This window comes from Lipotes vexillifer, unplaced genomic scaffold (assembly GCF_000442215.2).
Source record: "Lipotes vexillifer unplaced genomic scaffold, Lipotes_vexillifer_v1.1 scaffold573, whole genome shotgun sequence".
Classification (NCBI taxonomy): domain Eukaryota; kingdom Metazoa; phylum Chordata; class Mammalia; order Artiodactyla; family Lipotidae; genus Lipotes; species Lipotes vexillifer.
The window spans coordinates 1,915,035-1,932,295 of record NW_006796432.1 but is presented as its reverse complement, the minus strand read 5'-3'; the positions used below and the strand labels follow the sequence as shown (position 1 = coordinate 1,932,295).

At 36.7% G+C, this 17,261-nt stretch overlaps 2 protein-coding genes across 2 annotated transcripts in view; one reads left to right on the top strand and one right to left on the bottom strand.

The window, feature by feature from the left end:
* NAA25 (N-alpha-acetyltransferase 25, NatB auxiliary subunit) overlaps nucleotides 1-17,261 on the bottom strand; it is a 71,225-nt gene that overhangs the window by 34,182 nt on the left and 19,782 nt on the right. The window contains exons 5-11 of the mRNA XM_007468590.1: nucleotides 16,379-16,453; nucleotides 15,137-15,244; nucleotides 14,697-14,775; nucleotides 10,778-10,889; nucleotides 9,680-9,769; nucleotides 8,448-8,614; nucleotides 6,156-6,268 (exon numbers count right to left, since the gene is read on the bottom strand). Coding sequence (XP_007468652.1) covers nucleotides 6,156-6,268; nucleotides 8,448-8,614; nucleotides 9,680-9,769; nucleotides 10,778-10,889; nucleotides 14,697-14,775; nucleotides 15,137-15,244; nucleotides 16,379-16,453 — 744 coding nt within the window. The remainder of the gene's footprint in view (nucleotides 1-6,155; nucleotides 6,269-8,447; nucleotides 8,615-9,679; nucleotides 9,770-10,777; nucleotides 10,890-14,696; nucleotides 14,776-15,136; nucleotides 15,245-16,378; nucleotides 16,454-17,261) is intronic.
* LOC103090194 (60S ribosomal protein L22-like) lies at nucleotides 12,856-13,849 on the top strand. The gene is made up of 3 exons (XM_007468589.1): nucleotides 12,856-12,890; nucleotides 13,131-13,453; nucleotides 13,824-13,849. The coding sequence occupies exons 1-3, from the start codon at nucleotides 12,856-12,858 to the stop codon at nucleotides 13,847-13,849; spliced, it is 384 nt and encodes a 127-aa protein (XP_007468651.1).

Sequence of the window (17,261 nt, the reverse complement as noted above, 5' to 3'; positions counted from 1 at the left end):
GGCCGTACTGCACGGCATGCGGGATCTTAGTTCCCTGACCAGGTATTGAACCCATGCCCCCTGCAGTGGAAGCGTGAAGACCTAATCACTGGACTGCCAGGAAATTCCACCCCAATGGTAACATCTTGCAATAAAATGTTTTTAATTCTCTAAATTCAGTATAAATTTTTAAGAACACCAGTTCCACAACCAGTACAGTTGCAATATTGGCAAAAGTGAGAAGGGACCCCTGCATCACGTACAGGGTGTCTGTTTAAACTTCCCACATGATCGTATACTATACTCTGCAGCTGTTAGGATGCGAGAAAATGCTTGGGCAGCAAGAGTCTGGGGTTCTAAAAGGTGTTTATGGACGGGAAGTGCAGCCAAGGGGTCACAGGCATCACCCTTGTGTCTTCCCTATATTTTGTGATCCAAAACTAATAAATTATTTTTAAAGCAAAAAAACCCAGTTCCATTTACACATGTATTAAACACAGGCTATTTTCACTCCCTTCCAAGATCCTATTAGGATGACAGTAAAGAACAAAAAAGGAATCAACCCCAAAGGATCAAGAACATGTGAAGAGATGACAGCAAATAATAAACATTAACAAGATTTCAAAAGATAAAAAGCAGAAGGGCAGGTGGTAAGTAATAACCAATGTACAGGGCCAAGAAAGCTGAAACCCAACAGTATGAATGGGGAGACCACCAATAAGCAGCAAGCCTCTTCCAGCCACAGAACCTTGGAAGACTAAGAAATTAAGGGCAAGAGGTACGTCTGAAAGCTAAAGTGCTAGTGGGACTGAAACAGAAGAATTTGCTAAATTCTAAGAAACTAGACCCCTCCCCAAGTTCACTGACTGACTTCCTAAACCCAGCAGAAGCCACAGGTTTTCTTTACCCCCAGGAGATACTGAACCAGAGACACTGTAGACTCAAGGGGAGAATGGAACAGATCTATTACCTCATGTTTCAGAATACACTAAGAGGAGTTTTAAACTTTTATGGTTCTGTCTGATTGGGGTGAACTGAACAAAAAAATATTAACTCCAAGAAAGAAAGTTAAGAAAGGTAATCTCCATATACAAAGTGGCTTAGCTGTGAATATTTAGTCATTAAAATATAAATACTGCATAATTACTAAACTATACTGGGGGAAAAGTAGGTAAGGGGAGAAGTGGGATGTTATGAACGAAATTATTGCCTTCCACAGTAAGATACCAATAGATGAAGACTATAACTGTAAAAATAAACAAATAGCTAAATAAGCCTATAATTTAGAAATATGGAGTTAAACAACAGAAGAAGCAGTTAAGGGTTGAAAGTGATTTGCCTGTACAGAGCCAGAATCAGGGATGGAGAAGGCAAAGAGCTGCAATTGTTTTTCAATATAAGCCTTGTAGCACTATTTGACTTTTTCAATTTTATACATGTAATTTTTGGAAACAAAAATTAACATGGAAGTCCTACTCAACATGCAGTTTCACATCTGTAATGACTTTACTTCAATTTTCTACAATTGTATGAATTTTAATTTTAATTATTATGATCAGATAATTACATCTGTAACAAAGAAACTGTGGCACTAGTGTTCATGTTTTTGATTAAATACCTATATAATTTCTATTGCCAGCTCTTCCATTCTTGTAAGCCATTTTATATACTAGTTATGTTTATTATTAAGGCCTTCTTTATTGAATGCTAAAGAATCTTCCAAACAGGTTTTGTCACGAAACAATACATTCATTTGCTATTCTAGTCTGTACAGTTTCACTGCTACACAAAAAGTTTCTTTAAAAACTGGAATTATTTTATTGTTAGCTTAAAACCCCAAGGCAAAGGAAACAAAATATGAAAACGTCTCTATGGGTGAGCCTCTTCAGGATAACTGGACTCAATAGCCCCCTCTTAGGGGCCAGTCCCATTTTAGAATGCATCTCCTAATTCACTGGGACAACAGTTCTCAGTCTGAACCTTACTTGGACAGTTTGCAATCCTCTGACAAACATACTGCTGAGTGGCAGGATTTTTAGCTATTGAAGTCATCCTACATTTAAAAAGTTGTAGCAGCAAAATTACCCCTCTCAATTAAAAATTTACACAGGACTATAAAACTCACTGCAACAGCTTTAAATCTTTGTCTCACTGAACAATGACCACCTCATCACTGCTAGTATTTCACTATTTCTAGAGGGTTCCTCCCAGTAGATTATTAGTATATGTGGTCACAGAGGTGATCTAAGATTTTCAAACATGCCAATTAAGTAGAGCTTCTGGTACTAAAATTTATGCTAGCAAACCTATATGAATCTCAGCTAAATGCGATATAAGCATTCCTCTAATGCTTTCCCATCATTTGATGCTTTAACTTACAAGACAGTAAGCACTATAAAACATGATCAATCATTCCTTACCTTAGCACTTAGCACATAATATGTGCGACATTTAGTGAATGACTCCCACGTGGTTTTATTTTCTGCTTAAATCCCTCCAGTAACATGAAACTCACACACTGTACTTTTTAGAGAATTGTGACTATAAAAAAGACCTTTCTCTCACTGAGCCAAATTCTTAATTCCCTGCAACAACTCCTTGCTGGCCCTGTTCTCTTCCCTCTTTTACAGGAGAGCTTTTCAAATTATGAGAAATAAAGTACTCTGTCATCACCATACCAAACCTATCTCTTCCACTCAACCATCTCTCTCTCATAGGCTTTCAAGTCTTTCTATAACCCAGAACCCTCTTTTCTGTATATGTAACAATTTATCTAGAAAACTTCTAAAGCTTAGCCTGTGCCCTATAAGCACAGCAACCCAAGAACAACTTTTTCTAAACCAAAGTGAACAGTGGTAGTCATTTCAGAACCCAGTAGAGACCACTGGCTCCTTAACAGTTTGGGAATGCACTGCTCCATCTGCCCTAGATGTGTAACCTCAAGACTGCCAATGTATCAAGTGCTAGTGAGCTAAGGATATGGTCACGAAACAAATACTCTAGTCATTGCCAGTGTGTTCCCATTGAGTTTCACTCATTCCATATGGGGATGATAGAGGCTTTCTGGAAAAACAGGTTGTGGTAGCCCTGTGATAGCAAGACTTCCAACCTTCACTAATTAGAGTTTTTTATGAGTAAAGCTGACCAAAGTCACAGACTCTCTTGATACATATCAATATTTCTTTACATGATGTTGATATACATATAATTGATTTACATTGATTCTATCACATCAAAAACTCCCAATAGATGACAATTAAGTACAATATGGTACCCAGGCTTAGATCCCAGAAAAGAAAAAGGACATTAATGGAAGAGCTACAGAAATATAAATAAAGTCTAGAGGCCAGTTAACAGTAATGTACCAAAGTTAGTTTCTTAGTTTTGACAAATGTACCACTGTAATTTAAGATGTTAATGTTGGGGAAAGCTGGGCGAAGGGTAGAGTATAACCTTCTTTACTATCTTTACAACTTTCCTGTAAATGTAAAGTTATTCCAAAATTAAAGGTTTTTTTAAATTTTATTGAAGTATAGTTGAGTTACAACATTGTATTAGTTGCAGGTATACAGAAAAGTGATTTGGCTATGTATTTTTTTCAGATTCTTTTCCATTATAGGTTATTACAAGATATTGAATATAGTTCCCTGTGCTATACAGTAAATTCTTTTTATATATTTTGCTATAGTAGTCTGTATCTGTTAATCCCATACTCCTAATTTATCCCTTCCCCCACCTTTCCCCTTTGGTAACCATAAGTTTGTTTTCTACATCTGTGAGTCTGTTTCTATTCTGTAAATAAGGTAATTTGTATTATTTTTTAGATTCCACATATAAGTGATATCATATATTTGTCTTTCTCTGTCTTACTTCATTTAGTATGATAATCTCTAGGTCCAACCATGGTGCTGCAAATGGCAATTTTCATTCTTTTTTTATGGCTGAGTAATATTTCACTGTGTATATATAGACCACATCTTCTTTATACACTCATATGTTGATGAACACTTAGGTTGCTTCCATGTCTTCACTATTATAAACAGTGCTGCTATGAACACTGAGGTGTGTGTACCTTTTTGAATTCGAGTTTTCATCTTTTCTGGATATATGCCCAGGAGTGGGATTGCCGGATCATATGGTAGTTCTATTTTCAATTATTTAAGGAACTTCCTACTGTTTTCCATAGTAGCTATACCAATTTACATTCCTACCAACAGTGTAGGAGGGTTCTCTTCACACCCTCTCCAGCATTTATTATTTGCAGACTTTTTGATGAAGGCCATTCTGACTGGTATGAGGTGATACCTCATTGTAGTTTTGATTTGCATTTCTCTTAATAATTAGTGATGTTGCACATCTTTTCATGTGCCTGCTGGTCATCTGTATGTCTTCTTTGGAGAAATGTCTATTTAGGTCTTCAAGTTTATTTTTTTTTAATTCCTTAGATTTAAGAGCCTCAGACTGCTTCAGCAAGAATGAATCATTATTTGACATAATCAGCAATTAACTGCTACAGTTTTGAGCAAATCAGAGACAAGATATTAAAAGGAAATCTGGACTTCATCAAACTTTAAAACTTTGCTCTGAGAATTCCCTGGCGGTCCAGTGGTTAGGACTCAGTGCTTTCACTGCCGGAGCCTGGGTTAGATCCCTGGACGGGGAACTAAGATACCACAAGTTGTATGGCATGGCAACAAACAAACAAACAAACAAACAATACTTTGCTCTGCAAAGGATCTTGTTAAGAGGATGAAAAGACAAGCTACAGACTGGGAGAAAATATTTGAAACCACATATCTGACAAAGGACTTGTATCTAGAATATCTAAAGAACTCTCAAAACTCAACAGTAAAAAAACAAATCAACTAGAAAATGAGCAAAAGACAATAACAGACACTTCACTGAGGAGAAAATACAGATGGCAAATTAGCACATGAAAAAAAGTTCAACAGCATTAACCATTAGGGAAATGTACATTAAAACCATAATGAAACATCACTACACACTTACTAGAATGGCTAAAATAAAAAATAGTGACAATACCTAATGTTGATGAGGATGCAGAGAAACCAGATGACTCATACACTGCTAACGGGAATTTAAAAGATATAGCCACTGTGGAAAAGTCTGGCCATTTCTTTAAAAAACTAAATGTGCAGCTACCATAAGACCCCACAACTGAACTACTGGGCATTTTTCTCAGAGAAATGAAGACTTAGGTTCCCATAAAAAAACCTGCATACAAATGTTCACAGCAGCTGTATTTGTAATAGACAAAAACTGGACACACCCACATGTTCTTCAACAAGTTAAAGGAATCATGGTACATCTATACCATGGAATATTATTCAGCAATAAAAAGGAACGGACATGGTACATGTAACATGATGAATCTCCAGGGAATTACGCTGAGTAAAGAAAGTCAATCTCAAAGGGTTATAAATAATATGATTCCATTATATAACATTCTTAAAATGACAAAATTATAGAAATAGAAAATATCAGTAGTTGCTGAGGGAGAGGGACGGGGAAAGGAGGAGATACAGGGAGGTGGCTGTGGGTAAAAAAATGTAGGGAGCACATGGAGGGACCCTGGTGGTGAAACTACTATGCATCTTGTCTAGGTGGTAGTCACATGAATCCATACACTATATACGGCACTAAATATACACACACAAACACACCACACATATACACACAAATGAATGCATGTAAAATTGATGAAATCTGAACAAGGTCAGTGGATTTTATCAATGTCAGTTTCCTAATTATGACACTATACTATAGTTATGCTAGATCTTACCATTGGGACAAAGTGGGTGAAGGGTATATAGATCTCTCTGTATTATTTCTCTTACAACTGCATGTATATCTACAATTATCTCAAAAAAAAAAATATATATATATACACATACATACATACACAGACACACACACACACACACACACACACACACACACACCAGAAGAATCCAATTATCTATCAGGGGCTTATTCTCATTGCGGCTCAACTTTACAAGAAATCATGCCTTTAATCTGATAGCACCTAGACTCCTTGGCTTGATAGCACAATATCTTGATATCTCATGTTCACCACTTTCACCCATTTTAGAAAGGAAACCCAAACACTTAACCTAGTTGCAATAAATACAGGTACCCAACAGAACTCTGCTTACTTTTGTACACTGTGTAGCAGGCAAGAGGTCAACAAACACCTTGAGGTCTGTGAAACAACAAGGTTTATCCCCAAACTTTTTAAAATACTGGAACATTAATTCTTCTGGATCACCTAAGAGAGAGGGGGGGGGGGGAAATATCACTAAATTATTCATGGACTGAAGCAATCTCTAATTTAAGTGAGAAGTCTGACTTGAAAAACATTTATTTCAATTAAATGAAAATTTTGCTTGAATGAGAATGAGGATGACAATGAGGGCCGGAAGATAGCTTTTTGCCAGTTTAAAAATAAATACTAAAAAGGAGTTGAATCTTGCAAACTCAGTTTACCTGTTATTACACTGAGGAAATGTGAAGTTTTTCATTCAATTAAAGTTTAAATAGTTTAAAAGTTTTCATTAAAGTTTAAATAAAGACAAGTTTATATGCAAACATTAAACAAACATGTTTTTCTCCACAACAGTTCCTGAACTACTTAACAAATATTAAATATATGTTAACTAAATGAAAGGTAGTGTTTGTTAACAGGCACACCAACAGAAGAGAAAATAAATGGGAAGAGCCACGGGCCAATAACTCCAAAGTCACTCACTATGGAAAATTTAAACCTGGATATGCAGAAAGCTACCAATTCATTTTATTTTTCCTCAAATTAAAAATAAAAATAATAAAAGTAAAATACTCTCAAATTGGACTAGATTTAGAAAGCAGAGATTTTTAACAAGGTCTCTGTAAGATTTTAGGTCTTGGTTCCTGCTCACACATTTCTGGGAACAGAGATTTCATGGCTTTAATCAGGTTCTCACATGCCTCTGTGATCCAAAAGAGACTAAGAATCACTCACTGGTCTGGTAAAAAAAAAAAAAAAGAAAAAAAATTTTTTTGTGTGTGGAGACAAATTTGTAAGATTCACCAATTTGTAAGATTCAGGCTGGTGAGAGAGAAGAGAAAGACAAGGGATGAATATAGGAAGTGTGAAAGCAGATCCAAATAGTTTTATATCCAGCTTTGGAAAGAAAGCAACTCTTTTTTTTTTTTTTTTTTTTTGGCTACATCAGGCGGCTTGTGGGATCCTAGTTCCCCGACCAAGGATGAAACCCAGGTCCCCTGCAGTGGAAGCACGGTGTCCTAACCACTGGACCATCAGGGAAATCTGAAGAAAGCAATTCTTTGCAATATACTTTAACAATATTTTGCTGAAGGTCACATAAAAATTTTCATTTGCAATTCTGAAACAAACACGAACTAAAGTAATTGAGGTAGACCCAAAGAAAGAAGTCAACATGGAATTCAAAATTGGTTATGAATAATCTACATAGGGAATGACAGAGAGAGAGCCACGGTTAATTTTAGAATGAGATGCAAAGAACATTAATTACATGATTAAAATGGACAAAGATATTCTAGGATAGGTTTTAGGTATTGAGAAGTGCTCATCATCTCAGGACAACTGGTCCCTAAAAAAACCTTCTTAAAGTTAATCAACTTTTAATGAGAACTAAATTTCTATAATGATGAGTGGGCAAAAAGTTTTCTTTGGAGCTTTATCTTAAAAAAATGAAACTAAAAAAATTTTAAAGTTTATTCTCCTAAACTTAAAAAAATTAGGGTATAATTAAAACTAAAGCTAATTCTTAGTATGAGCAAAGAATTACTGATTTTGGGGGGAGTGGTGCTTTTTTCCCCACAAAACTGTGAATTAGTACAATATGACAACATTTACTTCTTATGTAGTATGCTCAAAAAGAACCATTTTACAAAAACCTCTAAGGGCTTCATCAAATTTCCTGAAGGCCTCTCTTAATGCTTTACTATCCAAATCATACTTTTCTCCCATCTTGTCATTGTCCTAATAAATTTTCTCCTCAACTGTTAACTGCTCTTTAACTGCTCTAACTCTGCCAGATGTTATTTCGTCAATGGTTTTGTGAGTGCTTAGAGTAGATTTTCAAGAAAACTTTCATTCACTTCTTGAAATCCTGAAACTTTTATAAAACTGGCTATTTACTTTGAAATTAATTTTGACATTATTGCTGGGTCAGCAAAGAACGCCTGACAAAGACTCTGATGGAATAGGGAGAGATGCTAAAGTTAAGCCGAGTTGCATGTGTGATTGAGGGCTAATTTTATAAGTGATCCATTCATTAGTTAATATTTTCAGGTTATGAAGATATTTGCTACTCAAACACAACTTTATCACTGTAGGCTTCAGAGAATAGATACTGCACTTGGGTGCTGAGGGCATCCCTGTATCTTCTCCAGGGTTCCCAAATATCATTACAGCTTCTTACCCAGTTTGTACTCATTAAAACCTTGACGTCGTAAACGTCTAATCAGCTCCAGTTTAGCCAGATGTGGTCCTCGGAGATGGCGAGAATTTTTAGATTCTTCTGTTATCCGATCTTCTATAAATCTCACAGCCTCTTCTGCAGAATAATGTACTTCTCCTTCTAAAGAGCTAGGTATAAACACATGAAAAAGGTAGTTTGTGCCTCTATTGTCCATCCTAAGTCAAGCCAAATTGATTTTAAGAAACAAATTAAAAATAACAAAGTACTTTGATAATTATAAAACAACACAAATTAGAATAAAAGAGAAATATGAGCATATTCTGACAGTTAACATGGCATATGATTCCTCTCAATTTTGGCATTTGATTATTGCAGAGTGACTAACCACCTCTACCTCTTTTTTAAAAAAAGAATGAATAATTTTGCATATATAAAATATTACCTAATTAAAAACATAAGTAAATTTTATTGCTAGAAAAGTGAGGCTGAGAAAAATTAGATGACTTACTTAATATTACAAAGTAAGCCTCAGTTCATATTTGGTATCATAAACCCTATTTTGTTATTCACTTTTTTAAAAGAGCCCATTGTATTTATTGTGGTATTGTCTGTAATAGCTCCCAAAACAGGAAGCAGCAACAATACAAGTATCTATCAACAGCAGACAGATTAAATGAACTTGGTACATTTCTAAAATGGAGTTCTCTTAAGTCATTAAAAAGAATTAATCAGATCTGTATGCACCATATATGGAAAGATGCCCAAGATACAATTTAGGGGGTGACATACGAAGTTGTAAACCATTACATCTAACATAATTGCATTCTTATGTTAAATAAGAATAATTAGATTAGTATATGCATAATATAAATAAATCTGGAAGAAAAGACACCAAACTGTCTTTTCCAAATAAATCTGGAAGACACCAAACTGTTATCAAGAGTTATTTCTGTGTTAATTACATCTCAATAAAACTGGAAAAAGAAAAAAATCATCCTGGGATGATAGGAAAACTAGGAACTAACACTTTCCACACCATACATTTCTGTACTAATTTAAGATTTTTACAATGAACACGTATTTATTTTAAAATTTTAAAATGGAAAAAATGTCTTGCTTTGAAAGGAATACATTATTGAGACAGAAAAAGAGAATTCAATTAGGCTTACAATGAAATCATTTTGCTACAGCATACTAAAAAGTGTTGTAATTCAGGAAAGAAGACAACTTACTGTTCACCTTCAGCAGGAGGAGTCCAGGCTTCTTCAATCAGTCGAAAGACAGAATCGAAATAAGTCAGATAGAACTGCCAGTCATCTGAGCTAAAATCAGATTGAATGGTGCACACAGGATTAAACCCAAGTTGTGACAAATCTGCCTGAGGAACCATGTTATTCAACTTATTTTCTAAGTTATATTTCAGTCTTTACTAGAAGAAGCCCAACCTTCCCTCTGGGTTTTTTCTACAGCCCTAAAAGGGCAACAACTCCAGAGGCATTTTCAAAGTCAAACATTTTCAAGAAACTACTCTTTCCTTCAATAAAATGACCAGGTCTAAAAAACTAATATTCTCAGGACTTCCCTGGTGGCCCAGTGGATGAGACTCTGCACTCCCAATGCAGGGGGCCCAGTTCAATCCCTAGTCGGGAAACTAGATCCCGCATGCATGCCGCAACTAAGAAGTCTGCCTGCCACAACAAAGATCCCGCGTGCCGCAAATAAGACCCGGCGCAGCCAAAATTAAAAAAAAAAAACAGCTCATGCAGCCCTTAATAAAAAACTAGTATTCTTAACAGAAAACTCCCCACATTAGTGCTTTCTAGGGGGGCTAAGGGGAGGCTCTCTCTTTTAGACCAATATTGAGTTTGACAAATTAATGACTTTTCAGCATTCATTCTGAATACTCAGCACCCTGGTGGCATAAGTTCCATTACACCTCTTTATTGAAAGATGAAGGCTGGGGCTTCCCTGGTGGTGCAGTGGTTGAGAGTCCACCTGCTGATGCAGGGGACATGGGTTCGCGCCCCCGTCCGGGAAGATCCCACATGCCGCAGAGCGGCTAGGCCCATGAGCCATGGCCTCTGAGCCTGCGCGTCCGGAGCCTGTGCTCCGCAACGGGAGAGGCCACAACAGTGAGAGGCCCGCGTACCGCAAAAAAAAAAAAAAAAACATGAAGGCTCATTAAAAACTTTAAAAAAATATCCAGAACACACAACTAAAAGATTTCACTTTATGCCCAGAAATCTCAAAAGATATAGACCAAAAAAATCAATGGTGAGACCTGAAAGCCCCACTCCAGTCTCATAGTCCAAAAAGAAGCATCTACTTACTTTTTCAGTAAAAGGCGCCGAGAAAGGGCATTGCACTCTGGCCACCTGCTCAGCTTCTTGTACATAGCCATGCATTTATTTTCCCGACTCTGAATCTCACTTGTTAACTTCTCTACAATTAAAAGTTATAAAAGTTGGTAAGCTGGTTTCATTTCTGCTCAGAAACCAGAACAAAATCCATATACAAGAAGGAAACTGTCACATTTTCTTATTCACTCTCTTAGAAAATGGGACCACTATTAGATACAAACTACCATCTCACTAAAGATTACTTTCCTGAAAGGAAAAATGGTATATTTCTGATACTAAACTTTTTAATCCTTTTTTTCTGCAAAATACAAGGATCCAGAATGTCTTGAGTTGAGGATCTAGTATGTGGGATACACATAAAATCCCAACAGCGTCTAAGGACTGGTATATTTAGACCATAGACAGACCATCCATACATTTCCAAAACATTGAATAAGCTTGGACTGGAATGAGATGAGAAAGGGGAGATGTTATGAGGAAGATAAAAAAAGAAAAGAGATGAATCAAACTCTTCCAACAGCTGGGAACAAAAAAACTAGGACTATATTTCTGACCAAATTAGATATGCCCTGTCCTTTTAGAATGGTTTAGCAGATTAAGGATGCCAACAATTCCATTATGAATTTTCTATAGAGAATCTAAATTGTAACTATCCATACAACTACAACCTAACTGAATAAAAACAGAAAGTTGACTTGTACCCACCTGCAAGGAGGCTGAAGTTAGAGAGTAACATTAAAAATAAAAACAAAAACAAAACTCTTCCTACATTTTATATAATTAAAGTAGTTAACTCAGTTACTATTACAGTTTTGTGATAGCACAAAGTCTAGTAAAGGATATACATACTTGTAAAAAACAAAGTCTTTTTAATGGCTGGACCTAATGAGAGTTCTGAGGCTACTCATCTACAGTTAGTTACTCCCAATAACCATAAAGGCACGATTAAAACCAGGGTTGTCAAAACAATAACTGCATTCCCACGAATTTCCCGTAAGGAAATCAAAGATGTGTAAACATTTAGGAACCAAAATCTCCTAAGTGTCCAAAAATAAGGGAATAGTTAACACTATCTATGAAGTTCATACAAATCAGTTTTCCAACAACAAAGGAGGAAGTATTTTCACAACAATGGAAAAGAGCTAACTTCTTTAACATGTACTCTTGCAAATCAATAAGCAGATTAACCAAATTTTTAGAAATAGGAAAAGGATAAGAAAAAGCAGCTCAGAGAAAAAAAAATTATTAATGGCTTTTAAACAAATGAAGAAATAATTATCCTCCCTCATAACTAAATAAAAACTGTAAGGTATGTTTTACCTATCTCATTGAAAAACATAAAAGGTTTGATATGGGACTTCCCTGGTGGGCCAGTGGCTGACTCCACGCTCCCAATGCAAGGGGCCTGGGTTTGATCCCTGGTCAGGAAACTAGATCCCACGTGACACAACTAAGAGTTCACATGCCACAACTAAAGATCCCCGCATGCGGCAAGGAAGATCCAGCATATGGCAGCGAAGACACAGCCCAGCCAAATAAATAAATAAATAAATATTTTTTTTAAAGTTTGATCTAAAATTTTGATAATATAGGTGGGTAAATATGCAAAGAAACAGGCCCTCTTACAATCTAATAGCATATACAGCTGGTGGAAATGCACACTGTAGCCTCTTAGACGGCAATTTGGTTTATAGCAAAGATGTTCCTTGCAAATAGCCTAAATATCCTTCAAGGATGAGCTATGTAGTAAACTGTCTACGTTTATACTATGGAACATTGGGCACCATTATAGAGAGTGAGGTAGTGAGGTATATCTCTAAGACACACTGTTTAGGTAAAAAAACAATGGGTCTAAGAGTATGCAGAGAAAAGGTCACAAACTCAAATGCCTTCATAGGACAGACAGAATAAACATCTAAAAATTTTAAAGAAAAAAATATTTAATAAGAACATTGTGCAGAGCAAGATTACTCTTAGGGTCAAGGTACAGTATATTCTCAATTGTGGTTTAAAAAAGTGGGGGGCCCCTTTCTGCCTCCACTGCCACCATGGTGCCCGGGAGAAAGTTTGTGGCAAAGGGGGGCAAAAAGAAAAGAAGCAGGTCCTGGGGCTTCCCTGGTGGCGCAGTGGTTGAGAGTCCGCCTGCCAACGCAGGGGACACGGGTTCGTGCCCCGGTCCGGGAAGATCCCACATGCCGCGGAGCGACTGGGCCTGTGAGCCATGGCCGCTGAGCCTGCGCATCTGGAGCCTGTGCTCCACAACAGGAGATGCCACAAAAGTGAGAGGCCCGTGTACCACAAAAAAATAATAATAAAATAAAATTAAAAAAAAGAAGCAGGTCCTGAAGTTTACTCTTGACTGTACCCATCCTGCAGAAGACAGAATCATGGGTGCTGCCAATTTTGAGCAGTTTTTTCAGGAGAGAATCAAAGTGAATGGAAAAGCTGGGAATCTTGGTGGAGGTGTTGTAACAAACGAAAGAAGCAAAAGCAAGATTACTGTAACTTCTGAGGTGGCTTTTTCCAAAAGGTATTTGAAATATCTCACCAAAAAATATTTGAAGAAGAATAACCTATGTGATTGGTTATGTGTAGCTGCTAACAGCAAAGAAAGTTACGAACTACATTACTTTCAGACAACTCAAGGTGCAGAAGAGGGGCTTCCCTGGTGGCGCAGTGGTTAAGAATCTGCCTGCCAATGCAGGGGACATGGGTTCAATACCTGGTCCAGGAAAATCCCACATGCTGCGGAGCAACTAAGCCGTGCACCACAACTACTGAGCCTGCACTCTAGAGCCCGCGAGCAACAACTACTGAAGCCCACGTGCCACAACTACTGAAGCCTGCACGCCTAGAGCTCATGCTCCACAACAAGAGAAGCCACTGCAATGAGAAGCCCACACACTGCAACGAAGAGTAGCCCCCACTCGCTGCAACTGGAGAAAGCCCGCGTGCAGCGATGAGAACCCAAAGCAGCCAAAAATAAATAAATAAATTTATTAAAAAAAAAAAAAAGATGAAGAAGAGGAAGATGAGGATTAAAACTCAATTATCTGGGGACCTCCCTGGTGGTCCAGTAGTTAAGACTTCACCTTCCAATGCAGGGGGTGCAGGTTTGATCCCAGGTCAGGGAACTAATATCCCACATGCCTCATGGCCAAAAAACCAAAACATAAAGCAGAAGGAATGTTGTAACAAATTCAATAAAGACTTTAAAAAAAAATGGTCCACATCCAAAAAAAAAAACCAAAACAAAACAAAACAAAACTCAATTATCTGGAATATTTTGTATGAGCTCTTGAATAAAACTTAGGACCCCAAAAACAAAAAAAAGGGAAGGGGGAGGGGAAAGATACTACCTTAGAAGGATATACAGAACAGGTAACTGGAGAAGGATGTAGAGGGCAGAGGGTTGGAGATCTGGGGTAAAATCATACTCCCTGAATTTTCTGAATCCATGAATTATTTTCATTCATTCATTCATTCGGCTATGCCAGGACTTAGATGCGGCACATGGGATCCTCGTTGCCACGTGTGGGATTTTCCTTGTAGCATGCAGGATCTTTAGCTGAGGCATGCAGGATCTTAATTGTGGCATGCAGGATCTAATTCTCTGACAAGGGATCGAACCCAGGCCCCCTGCATCGTAAGCGCGAAGACTTAACCACTAGACCACCAGGGAAGTCCCCATGAATTATTTTCAACTAAAAATTATTTTTAAAAAGTCAATACAGAAAAACCTGAAAGAATCTAAAATGATTGCAAGTGATTTTTTAAAGTCTTTATATCTTTGTTTCTGTATGTGGAAGAAATTTTCCACAATAAAATTTTTCATGTTTAAATAGGAAAACAAAACAAAAAAATACTTTAAGAAAACTCTAAAAATTACCTCCTAATTTTCCTCTGATGACATCCAAGGCTTCCTGGTACTTTCCCAAACGTTCTAGGATCATATAATAAAGTTCAACCTTACAAAAAAAACAAACAAGAAGTGCAACCATTGAAACTTTTCAGTAATAAAAAGTCATCTGTATGTTTTTAAAAAGCTATCTAACAGAAAAGAACACTATATCTTCAAACAAGATGAAATTAACAGTGAGAATCAGACCATAGTATCTCTCCTACCTATATCTCGGCAGAGTACTTTCTGGAAACATGCTAGAAACAGTTCCTCACTCATTATACCTAGGCTGGGGAGTTCCAAAGCTTCACATTTACACAAAAAGCAAGAGTGAGGACCCAGTTCTCTAAATGGAATACAGCAACAGTTCATAATACTGTAACAACATCAAAAACATGCAAATACAAAGTGGGGCTTAAATTACTCACTTCAGCCTCTGCTTCTATCTTGTCCTCTTTTACCATTTTTTCTACCATTCTCTCAGCAAGGGGCAGAAACATCGTTTTTGAGAGGTTTTCATCCTGCGCTGATATAGACTAAAGGAGAAAAGATAAATGTTTGCACTATTTATATTATTACCATGCAGACCATTATTGTAACTCTGGCACATAATTATCAACCCACTATGTCAAATATCAGACCTAATTTGAACTTGAGAGTGGTTTGCTTTATAGGAGATTTCTTTACTAAAGATTCTTATGTTATGCATTCTTGAAATACATAGTTTCCACAATATGACCTAACTTTTAAATATTAGGCCATTCATACATTTTTTTCTAGAAATATGTTAAGAGGGGATATGTTTATACTATTTACTATATATAAAGGGTACCAGGTATCTGAAGAGTCAAAAACCTTTGAGATGTCTTATTGAGACCTTCACATATTAGAAGGAAAATGCCAATTCCTTCTATTTATAGTATGGCTTACTATTAGCTACAGTTTCCTTAGCATGATATTAATCATTTTAATATTGCCAAAGATTCTGCTCAGAGCTCATTTATCCCCTGAAAACAACCTTTCAGGGTAGCTATTATGCTTATTTTATAGTTAAACTAAGGTTAAAAGATTCCCCAACAGCTCAAGAGACATGGTGAAGCCAATGTTTGAAAGCAGACCTGTCTGAACCCAGAGCCTCTCTGTTCTTAACCTACATTTTAACTCCAGAGCCTCTCTGTTCTTAACTGCTACATTTTAACTCCTTCCTCCCCATCCTCTCATACACAGTATCTTATTTTGGTACTTATAGCTGCTCTGGGAGATGAGCATCTCCATTCTGCAAAAGAGCAGACTGAGGCTCAGAAAGCAGAAGTGATGAAACAAGGTCACCCAGTTCAATGATCCGTTCAACAACCAACAACAGTGCCTTAAAGACAAACCTCAAGTTAAAATAACAAACATTTCGAGGCTCATACTTGATCAAGTAACCCAGTAATGGATCTAAGATTCAGGGGAAATACACTCTGTGCTACACACAAATAAACCAATATATCAACTCAAAAAGAATACTAAAACTCCTCAACTCAAAAAAATCAACTGACAATGTGTCACATCCCTATTTGACACATGCTGCGACATATTACCCAAGATGTTCAGAGGACACATTAAGGACAATTACTATATACAAAAATAAAAACAAATCTCAATCCCATTCTGAATGCCATACTCACTTGCATTATTAAGCTCATCACAGACCAAAAGTAGTAAGGGTTTTTGGGGACAATCTTATATAGAGCCATGCCAGCCTGAAAGACAGAGAGCCGTAAATACTTAACTTAGAAAACATCATACAGAGGGTAATTAATGACCTAGACATGTGGCAAGAAGTTTCCTAGGAAAATAGCAACATGTTTACATATGCTGGTTACTGTAAGTGCCTAGTAACTTGATGGATGTTCTCTACAGGATAACAATAGAGGTAATCCCAAAGGTGAATTTTTACAATATCAAGAATGATATTTCACCTTTTGAATCAGATTTTCTTAAACTGAAGCCCAGTGTTCCTAGAGAATACTGCAATCCAATATAGTTCTGGTAGACTACCAAGCAAAAACAAAAGTTGGGTTATGAATGTATATCAATAAACTTTACTGAAGCCATTGCACTAATCAGTTATAGTAAAACAACGAAATCCAGACAGTATATTTAAACTTCAAAATCAGACAAAATTACTCTGACATAATTCAAAAAATAATTCTTAGGTTAGGAAAATATTCAGGTTCTTTCAATATACCATTAAGTAGAACTGAACCCTCTCATTGTGAAATGTATAATATGCAAATACTTAGAAGTAGGAACCATGGCACAAAGGAGCAAAGTAGATCTATTCACGTAAAACTGAGAATCTGTCCATAATTGCCAACTAGTAACCAATGTTAAGAACTCTGTCAGCTAATTATCACAGTTACTATTTTATTTTTTAATCTTTTGCCTATCTTCAATCCACTTGAAAAAAATACATGGAGCACCTATTAAGTGGAAGGAAATGTCTATTCCTGCCAAGGATACAAAGATTGAGTCCCGATCCCCAAGGCACTTAAAAGCGAGGGAAAG